Source organism: Hyposmocoma kahamanoa, unplaced genomic scaffold, assembly GCF_003589595.1.
Source record: "Hyposmocoma kahamanoa isolate Upper Pololo Valley unplaced genomic scaffold, ASM358959v1 74785, whole genome shotgun sequence".
Taxonomy (NCBI): Eukaryota; Metazoa; Arthropoda; class Insecta; order Lepidoptera; family Cosmopterigidae; genus Hyposmocoma; species Hyposmocoma kahamanoa.
Genome location: NW_020653894.1, coordinates 2,368 through 14,708, shown reverse-complemented (window position 1 = coordinate 14,708; position 12,341 = coordinate 2,368). Strand labels below are relative to the sequence as shown.

At 36.3% G+C, this 12,341-nt stretch overlaps 2 protein-coding genes across 2 annotated transcripts; both read right to left on the bottom strand.

Moving 5' to 3' along the window:
* Positions 1–2,556: 2,556 nt before the first annotated feature.
* On the bottom strand, positions 2,557–5,846 carry LOC113232352 (ervatamin-B-like). The gene is made up of 6 exons (XM_026467029.1): positions 5,567–5,846; positions 4,674–4,877; positions 4,219–4,342; positions 3,842–4,023; positions 2,885–2,995; positions 2,557–2,706 (listed from the first exon to the last, which is right to left on the bottom strand). The coding sequence occupies exons 1-6, from the start codon at positions 5,790–5,792 to the stop codon at positions 2,570–2,572; spliced, it is 984 nt and encodes a 327-aa protein (XP_026322814.1). The 5' UTR covers positions 5,793–5,846; the 3' UTR covers positions 2,557–2,569.
* Positions 5,847–9,095: 3,249 nt separating this feature from the next.
* On the bottom strand, positions 9,096–11,908 carry LOC113232353 (ervatamin-B-like). The gene is made up of 6 exons (XM_026467030.1): positions 11,644–11,908; positions 11,357–11,560; positions 10,651–10,774; positions 10,199–10,380; positions 9,693–9,803; positions 9,096–9,232 (listed from the first exon to the last, which is right to left on the bottom strand). Exons 1-6 carry the CDS (start codon positions 11,867–11,869, stop codon positions 9,096–9,098), a joined length of 984 nt encoding a protein of 327 aa, XP_026322815.1. The 5' UTR covers positions 11,870–11,908.
* Between the last annotated feature and the right edge of the window lie 433 nt (positions 11,909–12,341).

Here is a 12,341-nt window from a genome sequence, read left to right as displayed (position 1 = left end):
GCAATTCCATGGAACCACTGCATACCTTGACAGTAATGGTGAAATTCGCATTTGTTATTTTGACCCCTGTCGTGGCAGTTCTGGCGAATCCGGACTTGCTATACGATTTAGAAGACCCGGAAGAGCATTTTCAAGAATTCATGTAGTCGTATGGAAATCAATACAATAGTTTTGAAGAAGGGGCATGTAGGTTCGAAATAGAACATAAAAGGACTTCACGAAAAAAACGGAGCGAAATCTGTGTATGTATCTATATATCTATATATCTGTATAGATAGTGTAGATAACAGATTTTCAAAGTAAAGCATTAAAGTAAACTAAGCCATGGAACTAGTTTTAGGCGAACTTAACACATTTAAGATTGATCCAAAGACCAGATATTTGTGGTGAGCTTGTACGCGAGTAATCCCTAATAAAATTTCACATTTTTTCCTACAAAGTATTTGTAAGTTTATCTTACTTAGAACTTAGACGTAAAAACTTGTCAGCTCCAACTTAAAAAGTAAAAGATGTCGTCCGAGATACCACACAAACCGTTTATGTCACGTTTGTCTGTGCTTCTTTGGAACTAACTTCTTCTAAAGTCCAGTCAGAATACTCATGGATACCTAAAAATATAGCAAAATTTAAAGCCTTACCATAGCCTTTATAGAAAACAAATCTTGAGGTTTCCTTCTTACCAAACACTGCAAGTGGATTTTCGATATTTAGTTTATTGTAATTCTTGAGTGAGTTCTTGAATACTTCAAACCTGTTGGTTTTTTCTTCAACACTAATATATTGCTTTCCATGTTCTAATATAAAATCTTCGAAATAGTGTTCAGCTCTTGTTAAGTCGTACTGAACATCTGGTCTAGCCAGAACAGCCACGATGGCAGTTAAAATAACGAAAGTGACTTTTGCCATCTTTGGTAATAAAAAATACGTATACTTATGACTACTTAGTATCCAACCAAGTAGGTCTAAGTGATTTATTTTACGACGTGCTTTTATATTGTTTGACGACATCAAGTAATCATAAACGAAAAAAAATTCGTTGTTTATCAAAAGTAACGAAAGAATTATGATGTGCCAATACTTTGCATAAATACTCAAGTTCTGCGAATTTTCAGAATATGAATGAAGTAAACAAGTTACAACATTTATTAATATTAGCATGGAAAAACGTTTTATGTAAATATTCGCGAAATGGCAATTTTGTTTCCCTAGAAGGCGACGAGGAATGTAAGGAGGCATGTGTAAAAACTATATTCTCGGGAGAATATAGTTTTTACACATGATCCATTGCTTTTGTTCCAGTTACGACGTCATCGAGAAGACATACATAACAAAACTTATCGCAAAGTCAGCACCTAAAATACTTTTTAATTGAGTTCCTAGCTGTGGCCACAGAACTAGAGACTATGTCAAATCAAATCTGATAACATTGTAAGAGGAGCACATGCGATAGAGATACTTCTACAAGTAGGAAGTGAAAAAGTTTTATGACTGTGTAGGCGGCTACCGGGATGAGGGACGGATAGGCATTCTCATACGGATTACGATTCATCTGTAGGCTACGAAAAGTAACTTGGTTCAGACACCAGATTGGCTTTTGTTAGCGAATTAAATTCTCGCAAGACCTAAACGAGAGTCCAACAGACTCACTTAGATCTTGCGCCATGATCATATATTTCGCCCCGGTTGGATTCAGGTTACCCTCTGTTCCAAAGAAGCACAGACAGATGTGACATAACCGGTTTGTGTGGTATCTCGGACGACATCTTTTACTTTTTAAGTTGGAGCTGACAAGTTTTTACGTCTAAGTTCTAAGTAAGATAAACTTGCAAATACTTTGTAGGAAAAAAATGTGATATTTTAGGGATTACTCGCGTACAAGCAAATATCTGGTCTTTGGATCAATCTTAAATGTGTTAAGTTCGCCATGAAACTAGTTCCATGGCTTAGTTTACTTTAATGCTTTACTTTGAAAATCTGTTCTCTACACTGTCTATACAGATATATAGATATACAGATACATATACAGATTTCGCTCAGTTTTTTTCGTGAAGTCCCTTTATGTTCTATTTCGAACCTACATGCCCCTTCTTCAAAACTATTGTATTGATTTCCATACGAGTATATGAATTCTTGAAAATGTTCTTCCGGGCCTTTTAAATCGTACAGCAAGCCTGGATTCGCCAGAACTGCCACGACAGGGGTCAAAATAACAAACGCGAATTTCACCATTACTGTCAAGGTATGCAGTGGTTCCATGGAATTGCTAAAAAAAATATTGTCTATATATACCTAATCATGTTGCAATCATAATTATTTATATTATTATATATCTATATGCATAAAGTTTCATCAAATTTGACGTTTCTGTAGTACGATTACGAGTAAGAATACAAACTTTTACTTTAACTTTATCAAAGTTAATCTCCCGTCTTCGCCTGAAAATGTTTTGTTTATATCCAAGCCCGTACGGTCACATTATAACTTCTTGTAAATTAAAAAGTGTTCAAAATAAATGTGTGGCATTTTTCATAACGCCGATTTATTAGTACAGGTAGTGATCAAAAACGCTTCAAGCAATTATAGAACTGGAGACATAGAAATCCAACATGCCGCAGATGTTGATTCCTCGCTGCGCCTTGAAGAAGCCGTTCTCGCCAAATGTGGTGCCCCACGAGTTTTTGAATACCCAGTAGTTGACGCCATTGTCTGGAGGACACACCAAATACAAACAGATTAAAATTATTTAAAGCATAATTAAGAAGTATGCCAGATTAATTCTAATAAAAACCTCTACATGGTAATCTAAGAATATGTTATCTCAATTGATAAATTCAAAGTTGTAGCTAAACATGTATTCACTATGATATTTATCAACTAAACCTACCAGAACCATAGCCCACCAATAGCACTGCATGAAGTGCGCGAGATCCTGGATAATGACGGCATTTAGTTAGGAGTCTCCCATTGTAACCACCCAGGTCGGTAGCATCGATAGCTGTATAACATAAAAACAAAATTACAATTTTTATGAAATCTAAGACTCTAAACTTTGACAGATCTATGAACCGTTTTTGATAAATTCAATAGGAATCGCTAACGTCGCTAGTCATTCTACATCTGGATTCGAACACACTATCTCTTATGCCAATAGCTTCTGCGTTCATCGCGGGTAAAACGGGTTCGTAAATAATTATTACATTAATTCTTATAATTATATGTATAATTACTTTCTATAAAACTTGATGGATACAATTGTGTCTCTTGGAATGTTTGTTATTAGATGACGAGGTGGCGAGGACGTTGAAAAAATTTGTGACATGACATGATGTTTTTAGCAACAGTAGAGCTCGTTGTGAAAGAGTTCATCCATGGAAGTACTGCCACTTTACCTATTTCTGCCGCCAAGCAGTAATGTTAACATTACTGCGTTCCGGTTTTGAAGGATAAGGGTGATGGTGAAATTACAGACACATGGGACTTGACAACTTATGTCTCAGGGTGACGGGCGCAGTGGCAGTGCCCCTCAGATCTTTGCGATTTAAAGCTCTGAGTGGCACTGCAACTGTTATGGACAAGCGTGTAGCACCATAAGGCGCACGACTCGTTCGTCCCGTCACTTGATGTTATAAAAAATGAATTGTGCAATGAAAATTACTATATATTTTTATGAATACTATTTTAACTAGCAATCGCGCAACAAGAAGATACATAAATTCTGTGCCCTGCGATTGACGTTATTGATTTATATTCCATTATTTATCTTCATATGTCATATACAATTGTGCCTACAGGCTAATAAATTTATTTATGTATTTTTTTATATACGTCGTGTATCGCTCACAGACTGACAAAGGTCCGCGTTTGTGCAGCACTTTTTTGATGTCTTCCTCATTCGAGAAACGCCACTTGTCGCACCCGGTCACTTGAACCCTCGCCTTCCTTTTATCAAAGGAGCATCTCTCTTGCACAGGACTGTAAGGATAGTCGTTTTCCGTCATCACTCCACCAACTTGTTGGAGAAATCTGCCATAAGACATTTTGCAAACTTAATATCTTTATATTCGGTGTGAGTCAGCTCTGTGCGCTACAGATAGATGTATGATGCAGCTACAACCTATTACGCTTTGCGTGGCATAAATGCTGCCATTTTATTAATTACGATGTATAACTGACTTGGGAGAAAGAATAGTTGAAATCATGAATATGTAGGTAGCATACGTGAAAGCCTGACTCGCCAATCCTCCATCGCAGCCGGCTGCTTCGGTATCACAATCGAGGAGTTGTTTCTCAGATAAATGTATTATGTTCCCATGTTTAATGGCGTATTGGCCCTCCACATTACCTTTAACATAAAAATATAATAAAAAAAAATAAAAAAGAATGTGTGCACCTGCTAAACATAGGCCTGGAGAAACAATCAACTCTAGGGACCCTTTCTTCTATTGTGAATTGAACTGTCAAACAGATATTATGAAGTGGGGTATTGGATGATGGGACGAGAGGCGAGAAGGTTATGAATGTGTAAAAGGAGGATAAAGTGACGATTGATTAAAGGATTTTATTATAATTGCTTGTTCCAAATTAAACCCAAAAATAACCAAAGCAATGGATATGTCACAAACTATTTGCTAATTCCTTATTATGTTAGTTAGCCTTTTGGCTTTTCGACTTACCAATTGCAGAGAAAGTCCAGCAGGAACCACATTGTCCCTGAGCTTTAACACGTCCTACAGCGTTATAATTTCGCCAATCCCAGCTGGCTGGCGGATTGTCTTCGGGTGTCCGCTGTAAATTACAATTATCGCCGCCAAGTGGAACGTAACCGGTTCGGAGTTTCCCGAATTCGTCAGGAGATAAATCAGAATACTCATGGATCCCTGTTAGGGTGTTAAATATATGTATGTACTTATAATGACTTAGTTTCGCTATACAAAATTTTGAATAATGAAATTGATTCATCTGCGCTTCTAAGCAGGATACGCTTCATTGCTCGTGTGCGCCTTCCTATGCGGTCTTCTCGCAAACGACCACTATTTGTCCCCCCACCATTTACTAAATTATATACACGCAATTCCTTCATTTACCGTTCCACCAACATGTACAATAAAATTTTTTCTAATATTGATTTCTTTGACACCACTCTTAGTAAATTTAAAAAAAATTGATGTTACAAATTGTAAATGACATTTAATGATTTTGTAATCGCTTGTTAAACTCTGTCTTATATATTTAATCAATGATATTATACTTTGTTACTCATGCTCACTTAATTTAGAAAGATTAATTAATGATATTAATGTAAAACTCTAGTAACCCATAAAACACGAATGTTATCATTACAAATAACTCTATAAGATATGTATGTTACAGCCGTTCTTATTATAATCTATTTATAATCTGCTGGCACTATAGGTCTATTTTAAGAGGAATATATGTAAATAATTACTATTTCATGTATGACTGTTTGTTGCCACAAATAAATAAAAAAAAAATTAAAAAAAAATAAAAAATAAAAAATTAAATTCTTATCCCTGAACCGCATACACATTCTAACGCAAATTCTTACCAAAGTCAGCAAGTGGATTATCCAAATTTTGTTTGTTGTGCTTTATAAGAGACTGCTTAAATATTTCGAACCTATATGCCTTTTCTTCAGAACTATTATATTGCTTTCCGTACAAATCCATGAATTCTTGAAAATGTTCTTCCGCGTCTTCTAAATCGTACAGCAAGTCTGGATTCGCCAGAGCTGCCACGACAGCGGTCAAAAGAACAAACGCAAACGTAACCATTATTGTTCGGTTAGCAGTGGCTGGTACCGTTGAATGGCGGCTGACAGCCTGCTTGGCTTTATTTATAAATGGATGGTGTTCTAAAGTGCATTTAAGCATTCCAAATGTTTTTCTTATCACTCTACGCAGAAATGCGTTTTTATATGTTAAATAACTTTTCGAATTTTGTTGAAAATCTAGTTTTATCGCAAGTATGTGAGATAAGACTAACTACTAAGTATCTACAAAGGTATTATTATTTTTCAATTTAACTAGAAGTTCAGCATATTTTGATAAGGCACAATTTCCAAACGATAAAATTTTACTATTTTAACAATATTCACGTATATTTATTTATACGAAGCTAGAATTTAGTCAAAAGTACAACAGAAAGTGCCAAATCGTTTATTTGAGCTGGCATTTAGGCACTAGGTAACCTAGAAAAATCCGAGTACATTTGCCAGTTTGGTACGACGTAATATCAAAATCAGTTCCGTCAGTTTTTTCCCGAACGGTCCATTTGTTTTCCCGATTCGTCTAATTTCCATTTTGTCTACTTTCCTGTTGATCTTGCGAATTTTATATTTCTGTATTCATATTAGCTAATAGAAGTAAATCAAAGAATCTGTAGGTAATTATGATTGTACAGTGATTGGCCACTGGCTGTGGATAACTCGATGCAGTAAGGCGGGCGTCTCTTCAGCCGAGTAATTTGTTGCGAATGTAATATTAATTCCCTTTAAAACGTAATTTTCCGATGTTAATGAAATTCGCTGAATGCCTGGAACACATTCACAGCCACTTCAAACCAATGTTTTGAAGTGGCTTCGGATTACATACACTGTTCCAAAGAAGCACAGAAAAACATGATATAACCGTTTTGTATGGTATCATCGACGACATCTTTTACTTTTTCAATTTGGAACAGACAAGTTTTACGTCCAAGTTCTGGATAAACTTACAAATACTTTGTAGGAAAAAATGTGAAATTATAGTATAAATGGTATAAACCGACCTGCGTCACAATAGCTTTTGATAGCATAATCTAACCGTTAAAACCTAAGCCATTTCAGATAGCTTCATGACTCTTATATATCTACAAGACTGTATATAAATATTGTTTTTGTCCAAATGAATTTGGACAAAACAATTCGGGATATTAACTTGAACATAATAGTACGACTGACAGATACACGTCCATCATCACAGATTTAAATTCAACTTAATGCCACTCGCAATACGACGACCAAAACGTAAAACTCGGCTGAGTGTTATTTGTTTAACAAGTACTTATAACAGTTTAATCTTCCTTCATACACTCGTCAAAAAATATTCTGCTATATGCCAGACACCAATTTCCCGTTGTCCTGTACAGCTCCAGACATAATTTTTGCAATCTCAAGTGTGTGTAGATGACGAATATGAGCATTACCGCCTTGAGTCTTCTTCATCATTTCAATCGTGTTTGACACAAACATTTTTGCTTTACTCGTCATTTTGTCATTGTTGTCATCAAACTACCTCTTAAATCAAATTCTCTAAAAAAACTGATCGTCTTTTCAATAGAGCTTAAAACTGAAGGACCTTCACTGCCCGTTACATGCTAGACACAGATCATCTCCAAGGAGAGAATTTGGAATTTCATTATTTTATTCGGACATGCAGGATCTATAATTTATTTGAAGCTAGCATGAAACACACTCAGTTACTTTCCAAACTTAAATGTCTCCTGGCCCGCGAATGCTAAATTGTCTTTCTTTGTATTCTTTCTTACGAGGTGAACGTTTTTGAACTTTATTATGTCCCCTACCCAATACATAGCCGTTTATGTCATTTTTATATTTAAAATGTTCAAATAACAATTTGTAAATGTGAAAATAATGTAATTGCATTGAATCATTCATGGTTATTAGGTAGTAGCTCTTTTCAAAGAAACTTAAATCCTATAGAATACATTTTGAATAATATTTGTGTAGAATCTAGACTCATGTTGTTTTTCCATACATCTTTATTTAACATATACTCTTCAATTTTGTAATATGAATTTTCAATGAAAATACTCTTAATGTAAGTTTTAAACTTAAGAAATGGTAATCTTAGCTCCCGAATCTTATTGTAAAAACGTATACAGTTCCCCATAAAATAATCGTTTACCTTAGTTAAAAGAAATCGTGGTACCATGAGCGTGGACTAAGTTCTAAGGTTAATATTATGGATACCTTCAGTCATGATACCAGTCTCCTTAAAATCGAGAACCAAAACGGTACACAGAACGAATGGCTCGTTTTTGCAACACAAATATGGTTTGTACATCTGCCGCTTTACCCCACTTAAGAATCCAGTAGGACATTATACTTTGGAAGTAACTAAAGTAAACTTGTCTAGCGGTAGCAACATCTATGAGCTCACGTATTCTACGGACTGCGTATGCAGCATAGCTTAATCTGCTGGCTAAGGAAGATATGTATATATTTGGAATCCATTGAAGTTTACTATCTAAGGTCACTCCCAAAAAGACAGCTTTATTAACAAGATGTAACTCTTCCCCCTTTAATTTCTATGATTGAGTAGTCGATTTTACATTAGGTAATTCAAATGTAACACACTTTGTCTTCTTGGCATTGAGCAATAAATTCTTAGCATTAAACCAACATTCTGCCTTTATAACGCACACATTTAACATAGTCCCGCACTAGGGAAACCCTGTGTCGCGGGTGCCACGGACACACACATAGACAACCACAAATTACACCCAAACTCACGAGAGATAAATGTAGGCCATACAAATATCTCTCCCGGCCCGGGAATTGAACCTTGGCCCTCTGCGTGGCAGTCCAGCATGGTAGCCGTTCGGCCACGGAGGCAGTTGCCTTTGAGAGGGTGTCGTTAATATTGTCATAGTTAACGTCATGTCTGTCTGCTTTAAAAATCAAGGCAATCTGTTTTAAAAATGACATGATTTAAATCATGTGATTTATGTAAAAAATTGTGATCAATTGGGATTATACCCATTATTATATACTATAAAGGTCATATGTATTAGGCTTCATCAAACTTAACGTTTTTCTAGTAAGTCTCAAGCATTACAATTAGAAAACATTATTTCTTTTCTAATCTTATTTTAAGAGCGAGGCTCTTTTCGGCGATCAAACGCCTTTTTTCACTTTTTCAAAATTGCTCTCCCGTCTTCGCCTGACAATAATGTTTTATTATTTGTAAGCCCGTACTGTTCCATTATAACATGTTACAAATTAAAAAGTGTTGAAAATAAAAAGCATTTTTCATAACGTTGCTTTATTGGTACACGTATTGACCGAAAACGCTTCAAGCTACTGTAGAACTGCACAGTAGATAATCCATAATGCCGCAGGCGTTAACTCCTCGCGGCACCTTGAAGTAGCCTTTCTCGCCATATTTGGTGCCCCATGAGTTTTTTAATACCCAGTAGTCTACGCCATTCTCTGGAGGACATAAGAAGAAGTACCGTTACATTAAAATAATACATTCGGACAAATCAAATGTCATATGGAAAATTATTCAAAGGGCAATAAATAAATAATAAATAATAACGCACACACTCAACCTAATAGCCCCGCACTAGGGAAATCCTGTCTCGCGGGTGCCATGGACACAAACAGACAACCACAAGTTACACCCAAACTCCGAGAGAAATAAATGTAGGCCATACAAGTATTTCTCCCGGCCCGGGAATCGAATCTGGGACCTCTGCGTGGCAGTTCGGCATGGTAACCGTTCGGCCACGGGGGCAGTTATAATATAATAAAGAAGTATGACAGATTAATTATGCCGGTAGATGGTAATCTAAGAATCTTTATTGCCGACCATTCGACCAGCAAAAGCGTCATTTGTGGTTAATACAAAGTTGAAGGATTCACATGCGGATATATCAAATATGCTTACCAGAACCATACCCCACCAATAGCACTGCATGTATTTCTGTAGTTTGTGGATAATGAAGACATTGCTTTACGACTCCCCCGTGGTAACCTTTTATGTCGGTAGGGTCGATAACTGTTTAACATATAAACAAAATTACAATTCGTATTAAATCTACGACTGAATATTCAACTCTGGCGCAATAGTGCAACTTAAGAGAAGAGAAAGAGATCGCAAACTGCATATAAACCGGCTAAGTAATTCTGTGGAATTGCCGAATAAGGTTGTGACATGACATATTTTTTCAACGAATTATTTAAATGAGAATATTATTTCATTTTTAAAGAATATTTTGTAAGTAGCACAACGAAACAATGAGATAATACTGAATTTACTCATCAGAAAAATATTCTGTACTTTTTCTAATCCCAGAACAGTTTCTCGCGAGTGCTGTGCCTCTTGATGGCCGTTATTGCTTGACTCATGTTTCATATTTATTTTCTGACTTATATATACTGTGTATCGCTCACCAACTGACAAAGGTCCGCGTTTGTGCAGAACTTTTTTGATATCGTCTTCGTTCGTGATGTACCACATGTCGCACCCGGTCACTTGGACCTTCACCTTCCCCTTATCAAATGAGCATTTCTCTTGCACAGGCCTGTAAGGATAGTCTTCTTCCGCCACCACTCCACCAACTTGTTGGAGAAATCTGCGATAAAACATTTTGACTGGCTTGATATCTTTAGACTCCAATTAATTAAAATTTTAGGGGTACTAAGTTTGGTGGTTGGTTTGGTGAGTGAAACTTGTTGTCTGAATCAGGAACCATATCAATTTGTTTAAACGGGTTTAGTAAAGTGTATTTTATATGGCTCTTAAATAGCTAACAAAACGTAAATTAGGCTAGTGTACATCTCTAGGTGACGACACTGGAAATTACAGCGTATAACCGATTTGGGAGAAAGAATAGGTAACATACTCGATAGCCCGAACCGTCGATCCGCCGCTGCAGCCCTTTGCTTTGGTGTCACAATCGAGGAGTTCCTTCTCAGACAATGATAATATGTTCCCATGTTTAATGGCGTATTGACCCTCCACATTACCTTTTGGAGAAAAAATAGTAAATAAAATAATGTGTGCACCTGCTAAACAAAGGCCTGGAGAATACAAACAGTACCAGAGACCTTTTCTTCTATTGTGTTAGATTTAAGTTCTTTAGAACGTGAATTGATCTGTCAAAGAGATATCGAGTTCTTAGGTTTTCGCGATTGTTACACATAGGAAATGAGACTGTTTTTCCGGATTTAAATCGCGTATATATTTTTTCAAACAAACCGACGTTTCGGGCCCTTTACCGGTCAACCGTGACCATGGGACCTGTAAAGGGCCCGAAACGTCGGTTTGCTTGAAAAAACAAATATACTCGATTTAAATCCGGAAAAACAGTTTCATTTCCTGTGTCAAAGAGATATTATAATGTGTGGTATTGGATGATGGGACGAGAGGAGCGAGAAGGTTGTGAATGTCAAAAAGGAGGATAAAGTGACGATTGATTAACCTAAAGGAACTTTAATATATTTGTTTCTTCCAAATTAAACTCGAAAAAAACCTAAGCAATGGATATGTCACAAAGTATGTGCCAATCCCGTTACTATGTTAATTAACCTTTTAGCTTTTGGACTTACCAATTGCAGAGAAAGCCCAGCAGGCACCACATTCTCCCTGATTTTTAACGAGTCCTACAGCGTTATGATTGCGCCAATCCCAGCTGGCTGGCGGATTGTCTTCAGGTGTCGCCTGTAATGTACAATTATCGCCGCCAAGTGGAACGTAACCAGTTCGGAGTTTCCCGAATTCGTCAGGAGATAAATCAGAATACTCATGGACCCCTGTTAAGGTGTGAAATACAATATGTATAATAAATTAAATTCTTATCCCTGAACCGCATACACATCCTAAGGCAAATTCTAACCAAAGTCAGCAAGTGGATTTTTCAAATTTTGTTTGTTGTACTCTATAAGTGACTGCTTAAATATTTCAAATCTATATGCCTCTTCTTCTGAACTATTATATAGCTTTCCGTACGAATCCATGAATTCTTGAAAATGTTCTTCCGCGTCTTCTAAGTCGTACAGCAAGTCTGGATTCGCCAGAACTGCCACGACAGCGGTCAAAAGAACAAACGCAAACTTAACCATTATTGTTAAATTAGCAGTGGGTGATACCGTCGAATGGCGGCTGACAGCCTGCTTGGCTTTATTTATAAATGGATGATGTTTTAAAGTGTATTTAAGCATTCCAAATGTTTTTTCTTATCATTCTACGCATAAATGTGTTTTTATATGTTAAATAACTTTTCGAATTTTGTTGAAAATCTAGTTTTATCGCAAATATGTCAAATTAGACTAACTACTATATACAAAGGCCTTGTATCAACTCGAAATGCATATTTTGATGAGACGAAACTTCCAAACGATGAAATGTTTACTTAACAACATCCAGGTGCATATTTATACGGAGCTAGAATTTAGCCAAAAGTACAACAGAAAGTGCCAAATTATTTGTTTGACTTGACATTTAGCCATTTAGTAACGTAGAAAAATCGGACCATCATATCTGTCTGTCTGGTTTGGTAGGACGTATTATCAAAATCAGTCCCTTCGGTGATTT

What these genes read in the sequence shown, in the direction of transcription:
- LOC113232352 (XM_026467029.1), bottom strand. Translation starts at nt 5,792, where the DNA reads ATGGTTACGTTTGCGTTTGTTCTTTTGACCGCTGTCGTGGCAGCTCTG. An exon ending in TAATCCACTTGCTGACTTTG is followed by an intron (nt 4,878 to 5,566) that starts GTAAGAATTTGC and finishes ACACCCTAACAG; the next exon opens with GGATCCATGAGTATTCTGAT. An exon ending in ACGCGGACCTTTGTCAGTCT is followed by an intron (nt 2,996 to 3,841) that starts GTGAGCGATACA and finishes TATGTTATACAG; the next exon opens with CTATCGATGCTACCGACCTG.
- LOC113232353 (XM_026467030.1), bottom strand. Translation starts at nt 11,869, where the DNA reads ATGGTTAAGTTTGCGTTTGTTCTTTTGACCGCTGTCGTGGCAGTTCTG. An exon ending in ACGCGGACCTTTGTCAGTTG is followed by an intron (nt 9,804 to 10,198) that starts GTGAGCGATACA and finishes TATGTTAAACAG; the next exon opens with TTATCGACCCTACCGACATA. An exon ending in ATTGGTGGGGTATGGTTCTG is followed by an intron (nt 9,233 to 9,692) that starts GTAAGCATATTT and finishes TATGTCCTCCAG; the next exon opens with AGAATGGCGTAGACTACTGG.